This window comes from Microcaecilia unicolor, chromosome 7, assembly GCF_901765095.1.
Source record: "Microcaecilia unicolor chromosome 7, aMicUni1.1, whole genome shotgun sequence".
NCBI lineage: Eukaryota > Metazoa > Chordata > Amphibia > Gymnophiona > Siphonopidae > Microcaecilia > Microcaecilia unicolor.
The window spans coordinates 66,859,757-66,876,089 of NC_044037.1; the positions used below are offsets into that span (position 1 = coordinate 66,859,757).

Genomic DNA, 16,333 nt, shown 5'->3' on the forward strand with positions numbered 1-16,333 from the left:
TCAACATTAAGGAATCTTTCACATGCTCATCTTTCAATGTGGTATATATCATTCAGTATAAAAAATGCAACAAGGCTGCTACATTGGAGAAACAAGTCAGATGCTAAGTAAGAGATTTACTTTACATACCATATGAAAAATGCTAGTACCAATAAGGATGTCACCTCTGTGGGGCAGCACTTTACAAAACCAGAACACTGTACCAGTGATTTCATGGTAAGAATCCTGAAAAGGAACTTTAAAACAATACAGGAACGTACGACCTTTGAAGTCAGAATGATTAAATATTTTGACACCCACCAGACAGGAGATAGATATATAGATATATAATTCTCATTTAAATTTCAGTCTTCCATGTGCCTCAACTGAAAATTAAAAATGCATTTTAATCTAAGGCTTCGGGAATGGTACGGTCTGCTTGTCACATAGTGCTGGTTGTTTTGCCTAACTCCTGTAAACAAAAAAAGTGGATGACTTGATTACAGAAGGAAGACTGATGCTATCTAATCAGCTGACGAGGTTAAGATTGTTAATCTGTTTTCATGTCCATTGAATTAAGACCACGTTATCCATTGTAACATAACTTTTTATTGGTATGGGTTAGCATTGTCTTATTAAAAAAAAAAAAAAAACATTTTAAGCCAATTGCTGATCCTACCATGGCTTTTACTTAACAGAACGTGAGAAAATAATTATCCATGTGTGTTAGAAGATCTTTGCTCTTATACAGTCACTTCACAGCAGATGTTCCAGCCTGAATTTGCTCCATTTATGTACCGAAGGGGTGGAGAACTATTTACGTAATACTCTTTTTCCAGGAGTTTTGTATATGGTACACGGGATTGTAGAGGAGAAATCATAAGAGCCTCATCGTTATGCATTAACGGGTGGTAACACTTTCCTCTTGTTTCCCAGATCAAGATGTTGTGTCGTAGGTTGGCACGTCTCTACGCCGGCAGCCGTTGCCTTCTGAACAGACCTGTTGGCCATCACGGCTCATGGCAACGCAGCTTAAAGGAGGCTCTCCCCATAGTAACACACAGGCACCACACAGCTCAAGCATCAAGGACATGGCACTTGCATGATGATCACCTGGGTAAGGGGCACATATATGCACAGACGTCTTCATTGTGCAAAACTAAAAAGCTGCTCTTGTGGTTATAACCCCTAATAATGTAATCTTCAGTGCCCATTTCTGTGCTCTTAGGGGCAGATGCATCAACAAAAATGTTAAAGCCCTTTCCTTACTGATTCCTTAGCGAATTGGTAAACGGGCATGCATCAAGGAAATCGCATGCAAATGAGCTGGTCGCTGCTAGTTCATTTGCATGGGATTTCCTTCCAAGCCAGTCGGCCAGCTGAGCATGCGCAGAGCAGCCAAGCATTATGCTGGCTGCTCTGTGTATGCCAAGGACTAAGGGACGTCCTTCACTCAAAAAAAAAAAAAAAAAACCCCGTCCCTGACAACCAGGAAACTTGTCAGCAGCCTGAAAACTCAGAGTGCTGAAAAGAGCCCCAGTTAATTTCAGTGCTGCTGCTCTTCGCTTTCCATTGTTTACTGCTTTGTATGTTAAAGGCAGGCTTATAACATGCAATTAGGAAGGACTCTCTGAAGAAAAAAGACCTCCCTGTTTGTCTTAACCTGCTTGAACTGACCACAACCACAGTTCCCTCCAAAGTTGTTTTCAGCTTGCCCTCCCCTCCCCCACAGGATCGGGACGTGCGAGGACGTCCAGATCAAACCTCTTTGGACGTCCCTCCCTCCAGGTCTCTCTCAGCCAATCACTTGGATGTTTTTTTTGCAGAAGCCACGCTCCCCCCCCCCCCCCCCCCTTCCTCCCTCCCTCCACCCGGCTGCTCCCTACCTTCCGTGTGGCAGCTGGAAGCAGGGAGCCACATAACGATTAATCTGACTTCTCTAAATTGACTGCAACTTCGAGGAGATGTACCCCTTTTAAAGCATGTAGCCCTTCCCTTGGAGAAAGCTAAAAACGTCCAAGTGCTCGTCAGGGACGTCCTTTTTTTTTTTTGTTTTGTTTCAGTGAAGGACGTCCATGTTACGCACTTTAGAAGGACGTCCCTGATGAGCACCGGACTTTTTTCCAGATTGTTGTCCATTTTTGGAGCTTGTTAAGCTCTGCAAGAATTTTTTTTTTTCCTTCTGATTCCCTCACAGCAGCCCCAACGAGAGGTGCAGACCTCCTGTTAGGTTTTCCACGGTAAGGGGATCAGAAAACGGTAGTGCCATCTCATTACAATATGAATTTTACTCATTATAATACTAATTTGCTCATCTGCATTCCGTTTTCGTTAGCTGCTACTGTGATAGAACAATGCCCTTTTGTGCATGTCCTGGTTTACTACTTGCATGTTAAACTGGCTAGAACCAGTTTAAAACCCACGTTGCTGGCTCATTAACTTTAGTGCATCTGGCCCTAAGTGTGCAAAATTGCATGGCTAAATTATAGAATACTGGCAACTTGAGTATTGGCACTAAGTGGCAGCAATTTTGTAGTTGTATGTACTGCATTTAGTTGGTGTTCTGTAAATGCCAACTAAGTAGGTCAGAGGCTTACCAAATTGTTAAGCTGCTAGAATCAGTTCATGTTTGTAACTGTAATGTTTAGTTTCGTCCATCGATGCAGCCGTACCTAAATGGTATGAACCTGATGCGCATAATTGTCAAAATAGAACCGCGCTTAGTGTGCAGCATCACAGCGCTTAGCTTTAGGTGATCTGTGGAAAATTTACCCCTTTATCCTTTTAGAAGTCCTAAATGCAGCAATGAAGTATAGGGAGGCTTGTATTGAATCCACAGTGCCCATTTAGTGAATACAACTAGTGACTTCCTTTTACTTCCATGTTTTGTTTTTTTACAGTTACCCTGCCCCCCCCCCCCCCTTTAAAATTAAATTTGATGTCTGCAAAAAATTGACCGTAAGAGATAGCAGGCACACTGTTCTCGGCACTGCATGGGATGGAATCATCAGCTGCAGTCAGTTTGGGAGCAGGGTTGCATATTTGGTCAGTTAACTGATTATTTTGTTGAAGTATTTGTATCATACCCATCCGTATACACAAATGCTCACTTTTGAAAAGTTGTCAATTGCTTGAATACAATAGCACAAATGGTGACTGGTCTGGAGGATTATGGTAGAAAATTCATGGAAAGAGCAACAATGTATCTGTCAAGGAAGCACAAATGTAACGTTATCTCATTCTGACAAAGTTCTTAGGGTTGAAAGGCTAGGAACTGCACAAATGGATTCAAAGTATCTTTTGGATGAGAAATGAATCTCTTTGGAGCGTTTAATAAAAATCTAGGCAATACAGATTTTAAAAGGTTTAGCTCTCCAGTCTATCTTCTGCCATTTTCAGGTTTTTTTTTTTTTTTTTTTTAGAAACTTGCTTTGTACTTGTGGAGGACCCAGGTTCAATTCTGAGGTCAGGACCTTCACACCTCAGGCTAGCTGGGGCTGGTGGAGACCGTATTAGTCTTGAGGTGAGGGAGTCTCAGCTGTCACACATTGGTAACAGCTAATGGCCTGATTCAGAGCCCATGAGTGCTGGGTTCTGGAAAGATTGATACTAAAGATTAGGCTCAGTTGCAAGAGGATACACACGAGGATTCCCCCATCCCCTACCCTAATATCTAATATAATTTGCTCTGACATCACTCCTACAACGTTCTCCGTCCCCCCTCCCTCCCAGTTCCATGGGACCCTGGAGCTGGGAGGGAGGGGGGCCTGGAACTCTGAGGGAGGTGGAGGGGGCAGGGGAGAGATGCTGCACATGGATGGATGGAGGGGGCAGGGCACAGAGGGCGTTGCCTGCATATGGATGAATGCAGGGGAGGGAGGGGACCCCAAAACCCGGAGGGAGGCAGGGAGGGGGGACCCTGGAACTGGGAGGGAGGGGGGGCCCTGGCACTCTCTCTCACTCTCACTCACTCTCACATACACACCGAGGAAAACCTTGCTAGCGCCCGTTTCATTTGTGTCAGAAATGGGCCTTTTTTACTAGTTTGTGAATAAAAAGCTCATTCCGATCCCTGCTGTGGTTTTGAATTAAGCTGGGTAGCCCAAAGAAGCAGGAGGCAACTGCTGGGCATTTCCACTTTTTTCTACCAGCTTCCCCAGCCACTTTGGCTTGCAGAGTTCAAAATGAAATGCTTATTTATTTTTGTTGTTGTGGAACACTATAAGCTCTCCATTTTATTATTTTCCCTGATTTTGGTGTGAATCTCTAGATGCTGAGGAGAGTTGCTGTGGGAGGACACAGCTCCCGCAGAACAGATTTTTTTTTTTTCAAAAGTTTATTTTCTCAAAGTTTCAAGGCTTTTCAAGTGCAATTTCCACCACTGCAGATGTATAGTAGGAATTCAAAAATATTCAGTAGAGTCTGATTTTTGAAGTGTGTGTGGTTTTTGTCTTTTCTTTTAAAATCGGAATACTTTATTTGAAAATAGCATTGCAACAATATTTTGGTTTTGATAGAGGGACTAAAGTGTGTTGTACTTTGCCTGTGGAAGCAGAAGAAGATTAACTATTGGAACAAGTATTCAATTTCTAGAATTCTTTAAAATGTGGCAAGGGCAAGAGGTGCTCTCTGTCCTTCGAAGGAAGTATTGGCTGTTGGCATCTGGACTCTTAGTGTAATCAGTCTAAAATCATCTGGTAGTTCCTTCTAATCAAGTCCTGTAGCAGTTTACATCTTTACTTCTTTTTTTGATTTGCCAGAGGTGCATTACGCAGATACCTGTATGCGATTTGATTACATCTGGCTGCGGGATCACTGCCGCTCAGCTTCCTGCTATAATACTAAGACCAATCAGCGCAGCTTAGACACAGCCAGCGTGGACCTTGGCATCAGACCAAAGTTGGTGCGAAACGATGAAACCACACTCTATATCACTTGTAAGTAGACCATGTTACAAGTAACGTATTCACCCTATTCTGAATAATAAAGATATAAAAATGTATCCTTTTAAACCAAGTTTAAGTGTGCATGTTCTACTGGTAAATCGCCTGGCATTCTTCTAAGATGAAATCTGCTTGTCTGCGCCATCTGGCTTTATAGGATTTAAAAGTAACCATTCTCTGCTTACACCAGGGCCGCCAAGAGGGGAGGGGGGGGGGACAAAATTGCCTCTGGGGTGGGGCCCGGTGCCACCGCAGTCCGGCCCACCCGCCCTCCATCGCTCCCTGGCATTGAACTTAAAGCGCCTCACCTTCAAAAGCACAGCGGCAGACCACTCTTTCCTTCCATGTCCCGCCCTCGCCTGACATAACTTCCGCGAGGGCAGAACACGGAAAGAAGGAGTGGTCTGCCGCTGCTTGCTGCGCTTAAAGTCAGTGCAGAGGGCCCGGCCTGGTGACCTCGAGTGGGGGGGCCCCAGGGGCGGCCTTGTCCCAGGCCTGGCCAGTCTGTCAGCGGCCCTGGCCTACACATCTGAAAACTACTGTCTGTAATCAAAATCTAATCTGTTTTGCTTTTTTAAACTAAGTCAAAATTTGGGTTTGGGGAAGGAAGTTTTGATGTGGGGAAACTCTTTTTAAAGGAAAGGGGTAGTTTTCGGAGTCAATTGAAATTGCTGATATTGGGTTTTGGTTAGTTTATACTGAGATATGTTTGTGTCTATATGAAACCTCACTGTGAACTTACTGATTTTTGCTTTTAATGATTTGTACCTGACTGGATGTGAAACACATGTACTAGTTAACATGCTAACATAGATTTAGTAAGTATAAAGATCATATCATGAAGGATCTATTTAAGTTTAAGTGGCTTTCATAGAAGTATAGAATTGGGGGGGGGGAGGGTGGAAAAATGCTTGGCAAGCATGGTGAAAGAAACCTTTATCCCCCACCCCTGCTTTGTTGTGCATTCCATTATTGTATGGGTAATGTATTTTATTGGTGACTACCATATTAGGGCCAGATGATCACATAACAAGATATGGTTTTGAGTGGCTCCAGAAGAACAGTTTTGAAGGGCAGGCACATCAGACTGTTCAGCCACGGATTCTCTGGAATGCAGAAACCTACAAGCAAGCCCAGATGCCATCTGTCACCCTCAAGAGTTTCTTAGAGACAGAGGATGGTCTGAGGGACTTCCTAAAGACTTTCTTACTCTACGGCCTTGCCTTTGTAGAAGACGTCCCTGCTACCAGAGAGGACACAGAGAGAGTGGCACGGAGAGTCAGTCTGATCAGGTAAACTGCTTGGAAAGGAACCGTGGCGAGAAGTCTAGGTGCTGCTCGAGTCGTAGTTACATGAATATGTGCACTAGGTGCTATTTTATAAGGTAGCGTCAAAGTGCTATATTACGTGTTTGCTAGGGAGTGTGTGTGGGCGGACCATGGACACGTTTCCAAGTGACTTGTAGAATGCCATCAGTTGGGTCTCTAACGAATATTCGTATTTGGCCCTGACTACATTTGTATTCAGCCACATAGCGATTTTAAATTCAAATATAAATAATTCTACTGTGCTAAATCCTACTGAAATACACTTAAGGCCAGATTCTATATAAGGTACCGAAAAAAAATCTGTGCAGTAAACATTTCCACCTAAGAGCATTCCAGAAGTGTTGCCTACATTTAGGCACGGTATATAGAATATGCTTAGCTGATATCCCAGCGCTTAAAACTGTGCGCCTCCATTTACACCAGCGAAAACATGGCGTAAATCCCTGTGTATAGACTTAGGCACACTGGGCCATATTCTATAACTTATGTGCAGAAATTTTGGGAATGCCCATAGCCATGCCCCTTTTGAAACTGTGCACATTAGACTTTAGGCACAGTTCATTACAGAATATGCTTAGCAAGTTGTGTGTGTAAATTCTAATTGCCAATTGCTAATTTAAGTGCTGTTGTGATTAACTGTTAAACTAAAGTTATGCTTGTGTTAGAGTACGCCTGGGTTTTGGTATGGATGTCTAAGTGTACCATATAGAATGCAGCAGTTAATCTGATTTCATGTTGCTTTTATTTGTTAAAGCTCAATCTCCGTCATCATTCGTATTTGGCTGAATAGTAAAATGTGCTGTTTGCAGCTGTATCAGTTACTCATGTCACTTGGTGCATGTAGGTGCACCCGTTTACACCCGCCATAAGATGTAACTGGTGTGCCTAAACCTAGTCACATCAATACTTTACACTAATATCCTATAATGGTATTTTAGCATACTGATGCCATTATAGAATTGGCACCCAGTGCATGTTAGCATGTGAAAAGGAAGTGCTAATTTGCATAATTGCCTCCTGGTATGCAGAGCTAGTAATGGGGGAAAAGTCTTGGCCGAAGATATAATGGATGTGCTTTGTTAGGGGAATTTTGGTGTAAACAGGAAATGTGTTCCTGTTTAGAACTTAAAAATTATAGAAAGCTATTCCCTCCCCGCCCACCCCCCCTTGGAAAGGCTGCAAAACAATTGCCACTGGTTTTCAGTTGGACCACAAACAACTTGTAAAACAGCAGTGATTTCCTGCAAAATGAAGGGTACATTTTCCATGTGAGTTTTGAAAGTGTTGGTGTTCTTTTCTCCCATCGCATCTGTGGTTTTATTTGGCACCTTGGCCAGGACTCTACATAGATATTAGTACAAGACTGTTTGTTTTGCTTTTTTTGGCCACTGCATTTTTGCGCAGCAAACAATGTTGGGAATTATTGGGAAAGGGATAGAAAATAAGACGGATTATTGTAATGCTTCAGCACTTCATGGTGCAACCTCACTGAGAATTTTATGTGCAATTCTGGTCGCATATAGCAGAATTAGAAAAGGTTCAAAGAAGGGCAACCAAAATGATTTGAGGATGGAACTGCTCTCATACAAGCAAAGGCTTAAGAGGGTTTGGAGAAGACTTCTGAGCAGGGGATATGATGGAGGACTACAAAACACTGAGTGGAGTAGAATAGGTAAACTTAAGTAGATTGTAGAGTTGCACGGGGTTTGCAGGGTTCCCGTGGGGATGGAAGCAGTTCTGTGGGGTTCCCGTGGAAGTGTATGCTGCATTTGGGCCAGCCTCTCACCTACAGAGTACCAAGTTCTTTGAGTGCTGTCTCCTCCTCCTCCTCCTTGCTTTAACAGATGTGGAAAGTTATAAAAAACCTAAACTTAAATGGCTGCATGTGTGTGGATGTGTTGCATAACACTTACATGGTGACTCTGGCTGTGATGAACTAGGGCGGATACTGGGAGACCTGTACGGTCTGTCTCATAAATGGCAATCTGGTTTTGGATGGGCTGGAAAGGGTTTAGACAGCAACTTTAGTGGCTGGAACATGAGGACAGTTCTGGACAGACTTTTACGGTCTGTCCCGCAAATGAGAAGATGGAATAGGCTGGAGTGGGCTTTGAGGGCAACTCCAGCAGTGGGAACATAAGGATAGGGCCAGGTGGACTTCTATGGTCTATGTCCCAGAAAGACCATAATCAAGTATATAATATCACATTCGTCGTTGATTTAATCATGAATTGATAATGATTGTGACTATTGGGCGCAGACTGGATGGACCGATCCGGTTTTTATCTGCTGTCATTTACTATTACTATTTAATCTCTGCTTCCAGGCTGATGTGCAGACCTCAGCTCTGACATAAGCATGAGCATCAGATGTCACCTGACCTACTGGCGCGTGCATGTGGTAATCTCATAGCACACAGTGCCAGTGAATCAGAGAAGTCTTATATGTGCGCACCAGAGTGTTCCAGCTTCCGTTCCTTCCTTGCCTGCAGTGCTGCGGCTCAAACCGAGACAAAGAGCTGACAGGAAATTTTTTTTTTAATGTACCATTAAATTCTTGTGGGTGAAGACAGGTTAAATTCTTGCGGAAACGGGTAAGATTCCCCGTGGGAACAGGTTGGATTTCTGTCCCCGTGCAACTCTAGTAGATTGTTTACTCTTTCAAAAAGTATAGACTAGGAAACACTCCATGAAATTGTGGTAATATTTTAAAATGAATAGCAGAAAACCATGTTTTCACTCTGAGTAGTTACCTCTGGAACTTGTTGCCAGCGGATGTGGTAACGGTAATTAGTGTATCTAGGTTTTGGACAAGGTCCTGGAGGTAAAGTCCATCATCTGCTATTGAGAGAGACATGGGGGAAAGCCACCACATATCCTCTGGGATTGATTGGAAGTAAAGAGCAAGAGGTGCAGGCAGAGTCCTAGCATACTGGATATTTGTCAGAATTTCAGGCAAAGGCAAATTTGCTCATGCTGTGATCTGGAAGTGGTAGGAACAGATATCCTCCTATTCTAGGTACCAGGTTCACTGAGCCTAGTGGACAGCCATTCATGGGGTAGATAGTCATGTAATAGGAAAGTAAAAACGCATAGTACACTGGGTAAAAGCACAAAGGCACTCTGGTCTTAGGCTAATTCTTCCAGTGATGGAAGTTCACAAGCATTTTTATGCCAATGATAAATGTTTAGCCATAATTTGGTGTTATAGCTTCTTAGGTTTTTATCCCTAAAAGCTTTGAGGCTTTTTCCTTCCTGACCCAGGTATTTGTGACACTTTTTTTGAGAACTATATTTAGTAGTTTTAATCTTTATGTACTAGCTTCTGATTTTCCTATATGTAGTAGAAAAATCTAATGAATCAAATATGAGTAGCTAGCAACTAACTGCTACCCAGTCAAACCTAAGCCCTCAGACAAATCTTAGAGGCCATTTTGTGTCTTTACAGAGAGACCATCTATGGTAGAATGTGGGATTTCACATCTGACTTCTCCCGTGGAGACACTGCATATACTAAGCTGGCCCTGGACTGCCACACTGACACAACATATTTCCAGGAGCCCTGTGGGTAAGTATATGTGAATGATTGGTCTTAAATCCCCTGCCAGGGGAAAAGCAACAGATTATTCCATAAATTGAGAACAGGTATGATACTCCTGAGGGAATTCTGTGCCCGGTGTTTAAATTCTACATACTCTGGTGAAATACGGTACAAGCACCGAGTAGAATTCTAAACTCATAAATGAAAACATAAAGAGAACTTATTTGACTAACTTAATACATCTTAACCCCCCCCCCCCCCCCCACCCCTTCAGATTGGAAATAAGCAAATGTTGACAATATCAGAACATAAAGTGAAAGAGGCATTCCAATGATGAGTCTCACAGGAAAAGGAGAAGGGGGTGGGTTAGGTGGAGCTGGGTGGATGAGGCACAAAGATGTATGGCAGATAAGAGTATGACAGTAGAATTTTATGGTTTATAGTGGGATGGGAAGCCCAGATCTTTAAGCCCTGTCTGGTGGGTGTCAATATTTCATCAATTTGACTTCAAAGGTCTTGCGTTCCTGGATTGTCTTAAAATTTTCTTTTGTGTTCTTACCATAAGATCATTGCAGTGTTCTGGTTTTGTAAAGTGCTGTCCCACAGAGGTGGCATCCTGGTTGGCACTGGAGTATTGGTTGTGTAAATTTGATTTAACAAGAAGTCTTTATTGAAAAAATGAAAAAACAAACCCCATACAACAGTAGACGACAATACCAAGAGAAAAATATCATTCTCTACTGTTCACATCAGGTAATATTCAACTAACAGGGTTTACAGCTAAAAACAGCTTATATCTAGACTTCACTTTTTGTTCCCATTTTTCCCCAAAGAAACCTCAAAGAAAAGATAAAAGGAAAAGAAAAAAAAAAAAAAAAAAGGAAGCCCACCCTAATAATCCGGTACATTACCCAGCATGCAAACTAAAGAGAGAACGGTGTCATTCACATTCAACAATCAAATTAACACCAACCCCATCTATGGTCCCAAACCCAAGGGGGCCCATATTCTTTCCCATTTTGCCATTTGTTTGCGTTCCTTCGCTAATAGTCTCTCTTTTTCTGCAATATTTCCAAGCAAAGTTTTCCATCTAATTATGGAGGGACAATTTCGCTGTTTCCAAGCTTGTGCAATTATCAATCTGCCTGCACACAAACAATGCTTAGTTAGAATCTTACCCTCCTCTTTGAGGCCTAGAATATGTTTATGAAATAAATACACGGCAGGGTCCCATGGTATAGCAACTCCTACCCACTGTTGCATCCTCACTTGAATAGCTCTCCAAAAGGCCCCTACCTTTCTGCAGGTCCACCATATATGGCCCATGGTGCCCAATTGACCACATTCTCTCCAACATTTCTGGGATACTGTTTTAAACATGTGATGCAATCTTACTGGAGTTAGATACCATCGATATATTATTTTTGTGGCATTCTCTTGAATATTGATGGCTGGGGAAATCTTAGTAGATCCTCTTTCAAATCCCTGCCATTCCGCCTCTGTGTAAGTTACTCCTAATTCCTTTTCCCACTGATCTCGATGTCTAGAGTTCTGTGGAAGTGCATCCCTCAAATATCCATACAGCAAGGAAATTAGACCCCTTGTTCCCTGTTCTCTTACACAAAGTTCCTCTAGGAACGTGACCTCTCCAAATAGACTAGCTCTGAACCCCGGGGAGTGCAAAAAGTGGATTAATTGTGTGTATGCATATTGATCCTTCTGAGGGAGATGGTAAGTTTCAGCCAACTCCGAGAACGTGACAAAGCTCTCTCTCTCCATTTAGTAACTGTCCCCAAAGCTCAAGACCACTCCGTGCCCATTTAGTGAACGTCGAGGATTCACATCCCAGAGGGAAAGTCAAATTGTATGCTATAGGAGACAGCTTAGAGTTGTAAATTTTCCTTTTACGTTCCATTTTATCCCAACATAAAAGTGTATAACGGATAACAGGGCTCACCCATGTACCCAGCTTTCTATGTTTGGGTGCTAGCCACAGCAAGTGGCCTAATTTTAGTGGGCTGCGAAGTAAATGCTGTTCCGCCTTTATCCAAAGTTTGAGAGGTCTCCTGGAACCATTCTATCGCCGCTTTGACCTGGGATGCCCTATGATAAAATTCCAAATGAGGAACTCCCAGGCCCCCCTTAGATTTACGGGCCATATATGCCACATTAGAGTGAATCCTCGGCGTTTTCCCTTGCCAAATAAACTTTGTTAAACGGCTCTGCACTCGTTGAAGCAAGTGCTCTTCTATTGGCAGTGGTATCGATTGAAAAAGATATAATAGTCGCGGCAAAATGTTCATTTTTACCGTGGCTATCCTGCCAAACCAGGACAGTCCAAGCGGTTCCCATCTATCCAAATCTGATTTGAGTTCAGTCACTAAGGGATTATAATTCACCTCACTTAGGCGTTGCAAATTACTAATGAGAGAGACTCCCAGATATCTAATGCCATCAGTCACCCACCTCAAGGGGAATAACCTTTGACAGGTCTGATATATTTGCGTTTCCATTCCCTGTGCTAATGCTTCCGTCTTAGTATAATTAATTTTAAAACCAGAAACCTTGCTATAGTCCTCCATAGTCTGAAATAGCTTTGGGAGGGAATCCAAAGGAGATGTGATTGTCAACAAAACATCGTCGGCAAAAAGCGCAACTTTGGACTCCCAATCTCCTACCTTCACACCCGTAATTCCCGGATTATTTCTAATGACCCACGCCAGGGGTTCCATCACCATAGCAAACAAAAGGGGCGACAATGGACATCCCTGGCGTGTTCCTCTTTGTAAATCAAAAAGGGGGGAGACCTGTCCATTTATCTTTAAACAGGCTTTAGGTCTGGTATAAAATTCCCTTATCCAACCCATAAAATGAGCGCCAATACCAAAACGCTGCATTGTCTGATAGAGAAAAGGCCAATGAACCCTATCAAATGCCTTCTCGGCATCAATACTTAACAGACAATAGGGTGTATTTCTCTGTTTTGCAGCATACATAACATCTATTGTTCGCCTTATGTTATCAGAGGCTTGTCTATTAGCAATGAATCCCACTTGATCTGGGTGAATGATAGATGGTAAAACTATGGATAACCTAGTGGCCAGCACCTTTGCCAGGATACGAACATCAACATTTAAAATTGATTGGTTGTGTAAATTTGAGCCATGTCTTTAGCCTCTGGCTTGTTTCTCCAATATAGCATCCTTCACATTTGAATGATTTATACCACATTAGAGGATGAGCATGTGAATGATCCCCTTATTCTGAATGCTTTTCCCATGTGAGTGACTGTAGGATACTGTGAAATGTGTTGGCACAGTTTGCAGCTGGGAATATTGCAGGGGCATATGCCATTTTCGAGCTTCTATTGGAAGCTTGCTTTTCACTAATTTCGGTTTCAAATTAGGTGGCAGTTGGAAGGCCAGCACTGGTGGGGCAGTGAATATTTTTCAGTACGTCAACCTCCTGGAGTAGTGGCTGTAGATCTTTTGATTTGTAATTTTTCTAGCTCTGGATTGTATGTCACTACAAGAGGGGATTATCTCTGGTTTTCATTTGTACTGCAGTAGGTTTACTCAAGTATTTTAAGGGAAGAAGCAGTATACTTGGAAATTATTTTGGGGTTGTAGCCTTTTTGTTCGAAGGAATCGGTCACTAAACACCACTAAACTTTAAAACAAATTAGCTTTTACTCGGGTACAAATTTTAGAGATTTTTGTTGCATATTTTTACTGAGGGTCTATAACGATGCTCCATAGCTAAGCCTACTGGGGTTTTTCTATTTCTGGGATAAGCAGCATAAAATGTGTTGTACTTCTTTGGGATTTTGCCAGGTATTTGTGACCTGGATTGGCCACTGTTGGAAACAGGATGCTGGGCTTGATGGACCTTTGGTCTGTCCCAGTGTGGCAATACTTTTTAGCGGTCCAGAGTCCTAGGAGGAGTTATGAGCTGCAGGTAGCACTGACTTGTTGCTGCTCCTAATAATGGCAGCGGCACAGTGGTGATTGTGAATTGTTAAAATGTGAGCAGTTGGAAAAGTCAGTGCTGCCTGCAGCTGCTATTGGATGTTGCAAACTGCCAAATGAAAATCTCTGAAACCTTAAAAAAAAAAAAGCCATAACTGAGACATCAGATCCCTTTCCCACCCATGCACGCACACTGTGTCTCTCCCCTAGTTTACTCTGCTCATGTTCTTACTCTCTCTCTCCCAGCTTATCTCCTACTAACAATGTTCCATTTCTATCTCCCAGAAGTCTCTTCATTCTGCCTCTCCAACTCTTCCCAACACAGTAGATGTTTCTCGGTGTAGGCATCCTCTTGCACACTACAGCTCAAGTGTGAACTTTGCAGGTGCCCAAATTCCTGCAATGCTCTGTTGCACAAGAACTTAGGACTGTGTGGTGCTGAGAGAGAAGCACTGACTGCTCTGCCCGGAGGCAGTAAGGGATGGGATCCTCCAGGAAATGGCAGTGTGGAAAGTTTGTACTTAACTACACAGCCATTTCCTTTTAAATTTAAAAAAAAAAAAAAAGTGCTGCAGTAAAAGGGGCCTTGGTGCATGACGAATCCACGTGCTGACTCCACCACAGGGCCCCTCTACTGTAGCTTGGTAAAAGGGCCCCTAAATATGGTCACTAACTAGATCACATCCAGCTCCGCTCATAGACCACCCTGACACCGTCTGGATAGTACCAATGTGCCACTGAATTTATCTGATCACTTTCTGGTTAGTGTCGCTGAATATTTCTCTTGCTGGCCCTTATCCGGTTTGCTGCACCTGTTAAATGCATAGGCTGATATTCAAAAGGCACTTAACATTTATGCAAGCCTTAATGCATATCAGTTTTTATTTCAACAGATATAAAATAAAACACATATGGAAGGTGCAAAAGTTTGTACAGAAGTCGGTGCTTTTGTAAGAACCTCCTCTAGCTAGAAATAATTTGCACGTTTCCTGTAGCCAGTTCAGTGACTATTTTTGCTTGTTTTTACCCATTTCTTGCAGAACTCTTCTAACGCCAATATTAAATCTGTCGTGAAATGCCTGGCACCCCCTGGAGTTAACCCTTTGGCCACATGGAAGGTCTGTCCCCAGCCCTGCTCAAGCCTGCCTGCATCTGGGCATGTGCTCTACACTGCACCCTCCTCCCACTGACTGGATCCCATTTGCCTCTGGGCTAGTCTCCCACTCAAGATATTCCCTGGTAATTTCTAGGACACTGGGGCCACATTCCCAGGGGGTCCCATGGTTCCTAGAAAGCACTCATGGACCTAAAACACACAACCACCAGGATTGTTTGTCCAAGATATCAGATCTAATAAACAGGTTTTGTATCGCAGAAAAAACAGTGGGATGATGGGTGGAAAAACCAGATAACAGGTAGTTTTAATATTGATTCTTCAATTATCCGAACACTTTGTCACTACCTGGGGAGTTTCAGGAAAGTAAAGTTCTTGAACAGGGCCTCACGGCAGATAGTTTACCCTCTGTACTCCGTATCCAAGACAGAGGAAAATCCAGTATATCCTTATCCTTATCTCCTGACTGGATTTGAACTCCAGGGCCAATTACAGCCCAGAGCACCAACTTTGAAAGCATCTATCCAATGGCACTGCAGGTTGCCTTCCCACAGGGCTTAAACTGAAAAAGATAACTGTCTTTTCAGCAGCAGCTTTATAACAGAAATAAACACCACCTGCTGTCCAAACAAGAGAAATTCACAGGCTGAAAACCTTCAATTACTGCATGTTTGAGATCTCTCAACAGCATCAAGTATGTGTAGACTATTCCAAAAACCTTCCATTTTTCCTGTATTCCTTCATGGTTGGTTGAGGTATTTTTCAGCTTAAACTTCTCAAACTATAGTACACTATATCTTTACTAATATTATTTGAATCCATTCTTCCTTCTACCTGCCCAGTGTCTCATATGCTACTGGCTAACAACCCCATGCTTAATGATAAGTGTTTGTTTTCTTCAAATGCTTCACTGTTTCTCCAAAGAGTTGATAAATTAATCCAAAGCACATTAGTTTTCTTTTGAATAATTTATAGGTTTTTGTGATGAGGTCTAAGAAGGTAAAGGTTCTTTCTGATTATTTTGTGCAGATCCTTGTTTAAATCAACAGTTTACTCCAACGTCTGAAACTTTTCAGCCAGTTGTTTGCTGTTGAAGGGAAGGTGGAGTTGGTGATTCTGCAGGCTCTGATATGTGTCCAGTCATTCTCTTTCAGCACTGCTTCTTGACCCCTGATTTCTCATTTTCAGATGTCTAAGCCTCACGTGTCAACTGTTCCTTCACATGTTTCTTGTGGGATTCAACCTGAATACATATTGCCCATGAAAACAGTCCCTCATCTTGGATCATGCTTTCCATCTGGATGGAGGCAGAAGCTATAACAGGAGTAACAGCTTTGGTGACATATTTCCCAGGCGTACTTCAGTTGTAGGAGCATATTCAGAGAGACCCACTAAAGACCCCATCTTTCCTCTGCTGTCATAAGTTTAAAAAAAAAAAAGTGTTAATGTGTAGCCACCCTT

At 42.6% G+C, this 16,333-nt stretch overlaps 1 protein-coding gene across 6 annotated transcripts in view; it reads left to right on the forward strand.

Annotated features, from left to right (window-relative positions):
- Positions 1–16,333, forward strand: part of TMLHE (trimethyllysine hydroxylase, epsilon) — a 42,502-nt gene that overhangs the window by 12,038 nt on the left and 14,131 nt on the right. For all 6 annotated transcript variants that reach the window (XM_030209447.1, XM_030209448.1, XM_030209444.1 and 3 more), the window contains 4 exons: positions 916–1,096; positions 4,740–4,916; positions 5,935–6,214; positions 9,698–9,817. In XM_030209447.1, the coding sequence (XP_030065307.1) occupies positions 922–1,096; positions 4,740–4,916; positions 5,935–6,214; positions 9,698–9,817 (752 nt within the window). In that variant the 5' untranslated portion in view covers positions 916–921. The remainder of the gene's footprint in view (positions 1–915; positions 1,097–4,739; positions 4,917–5,934; positions 6,215–9,697; positions 9,818–16,333) is intronic.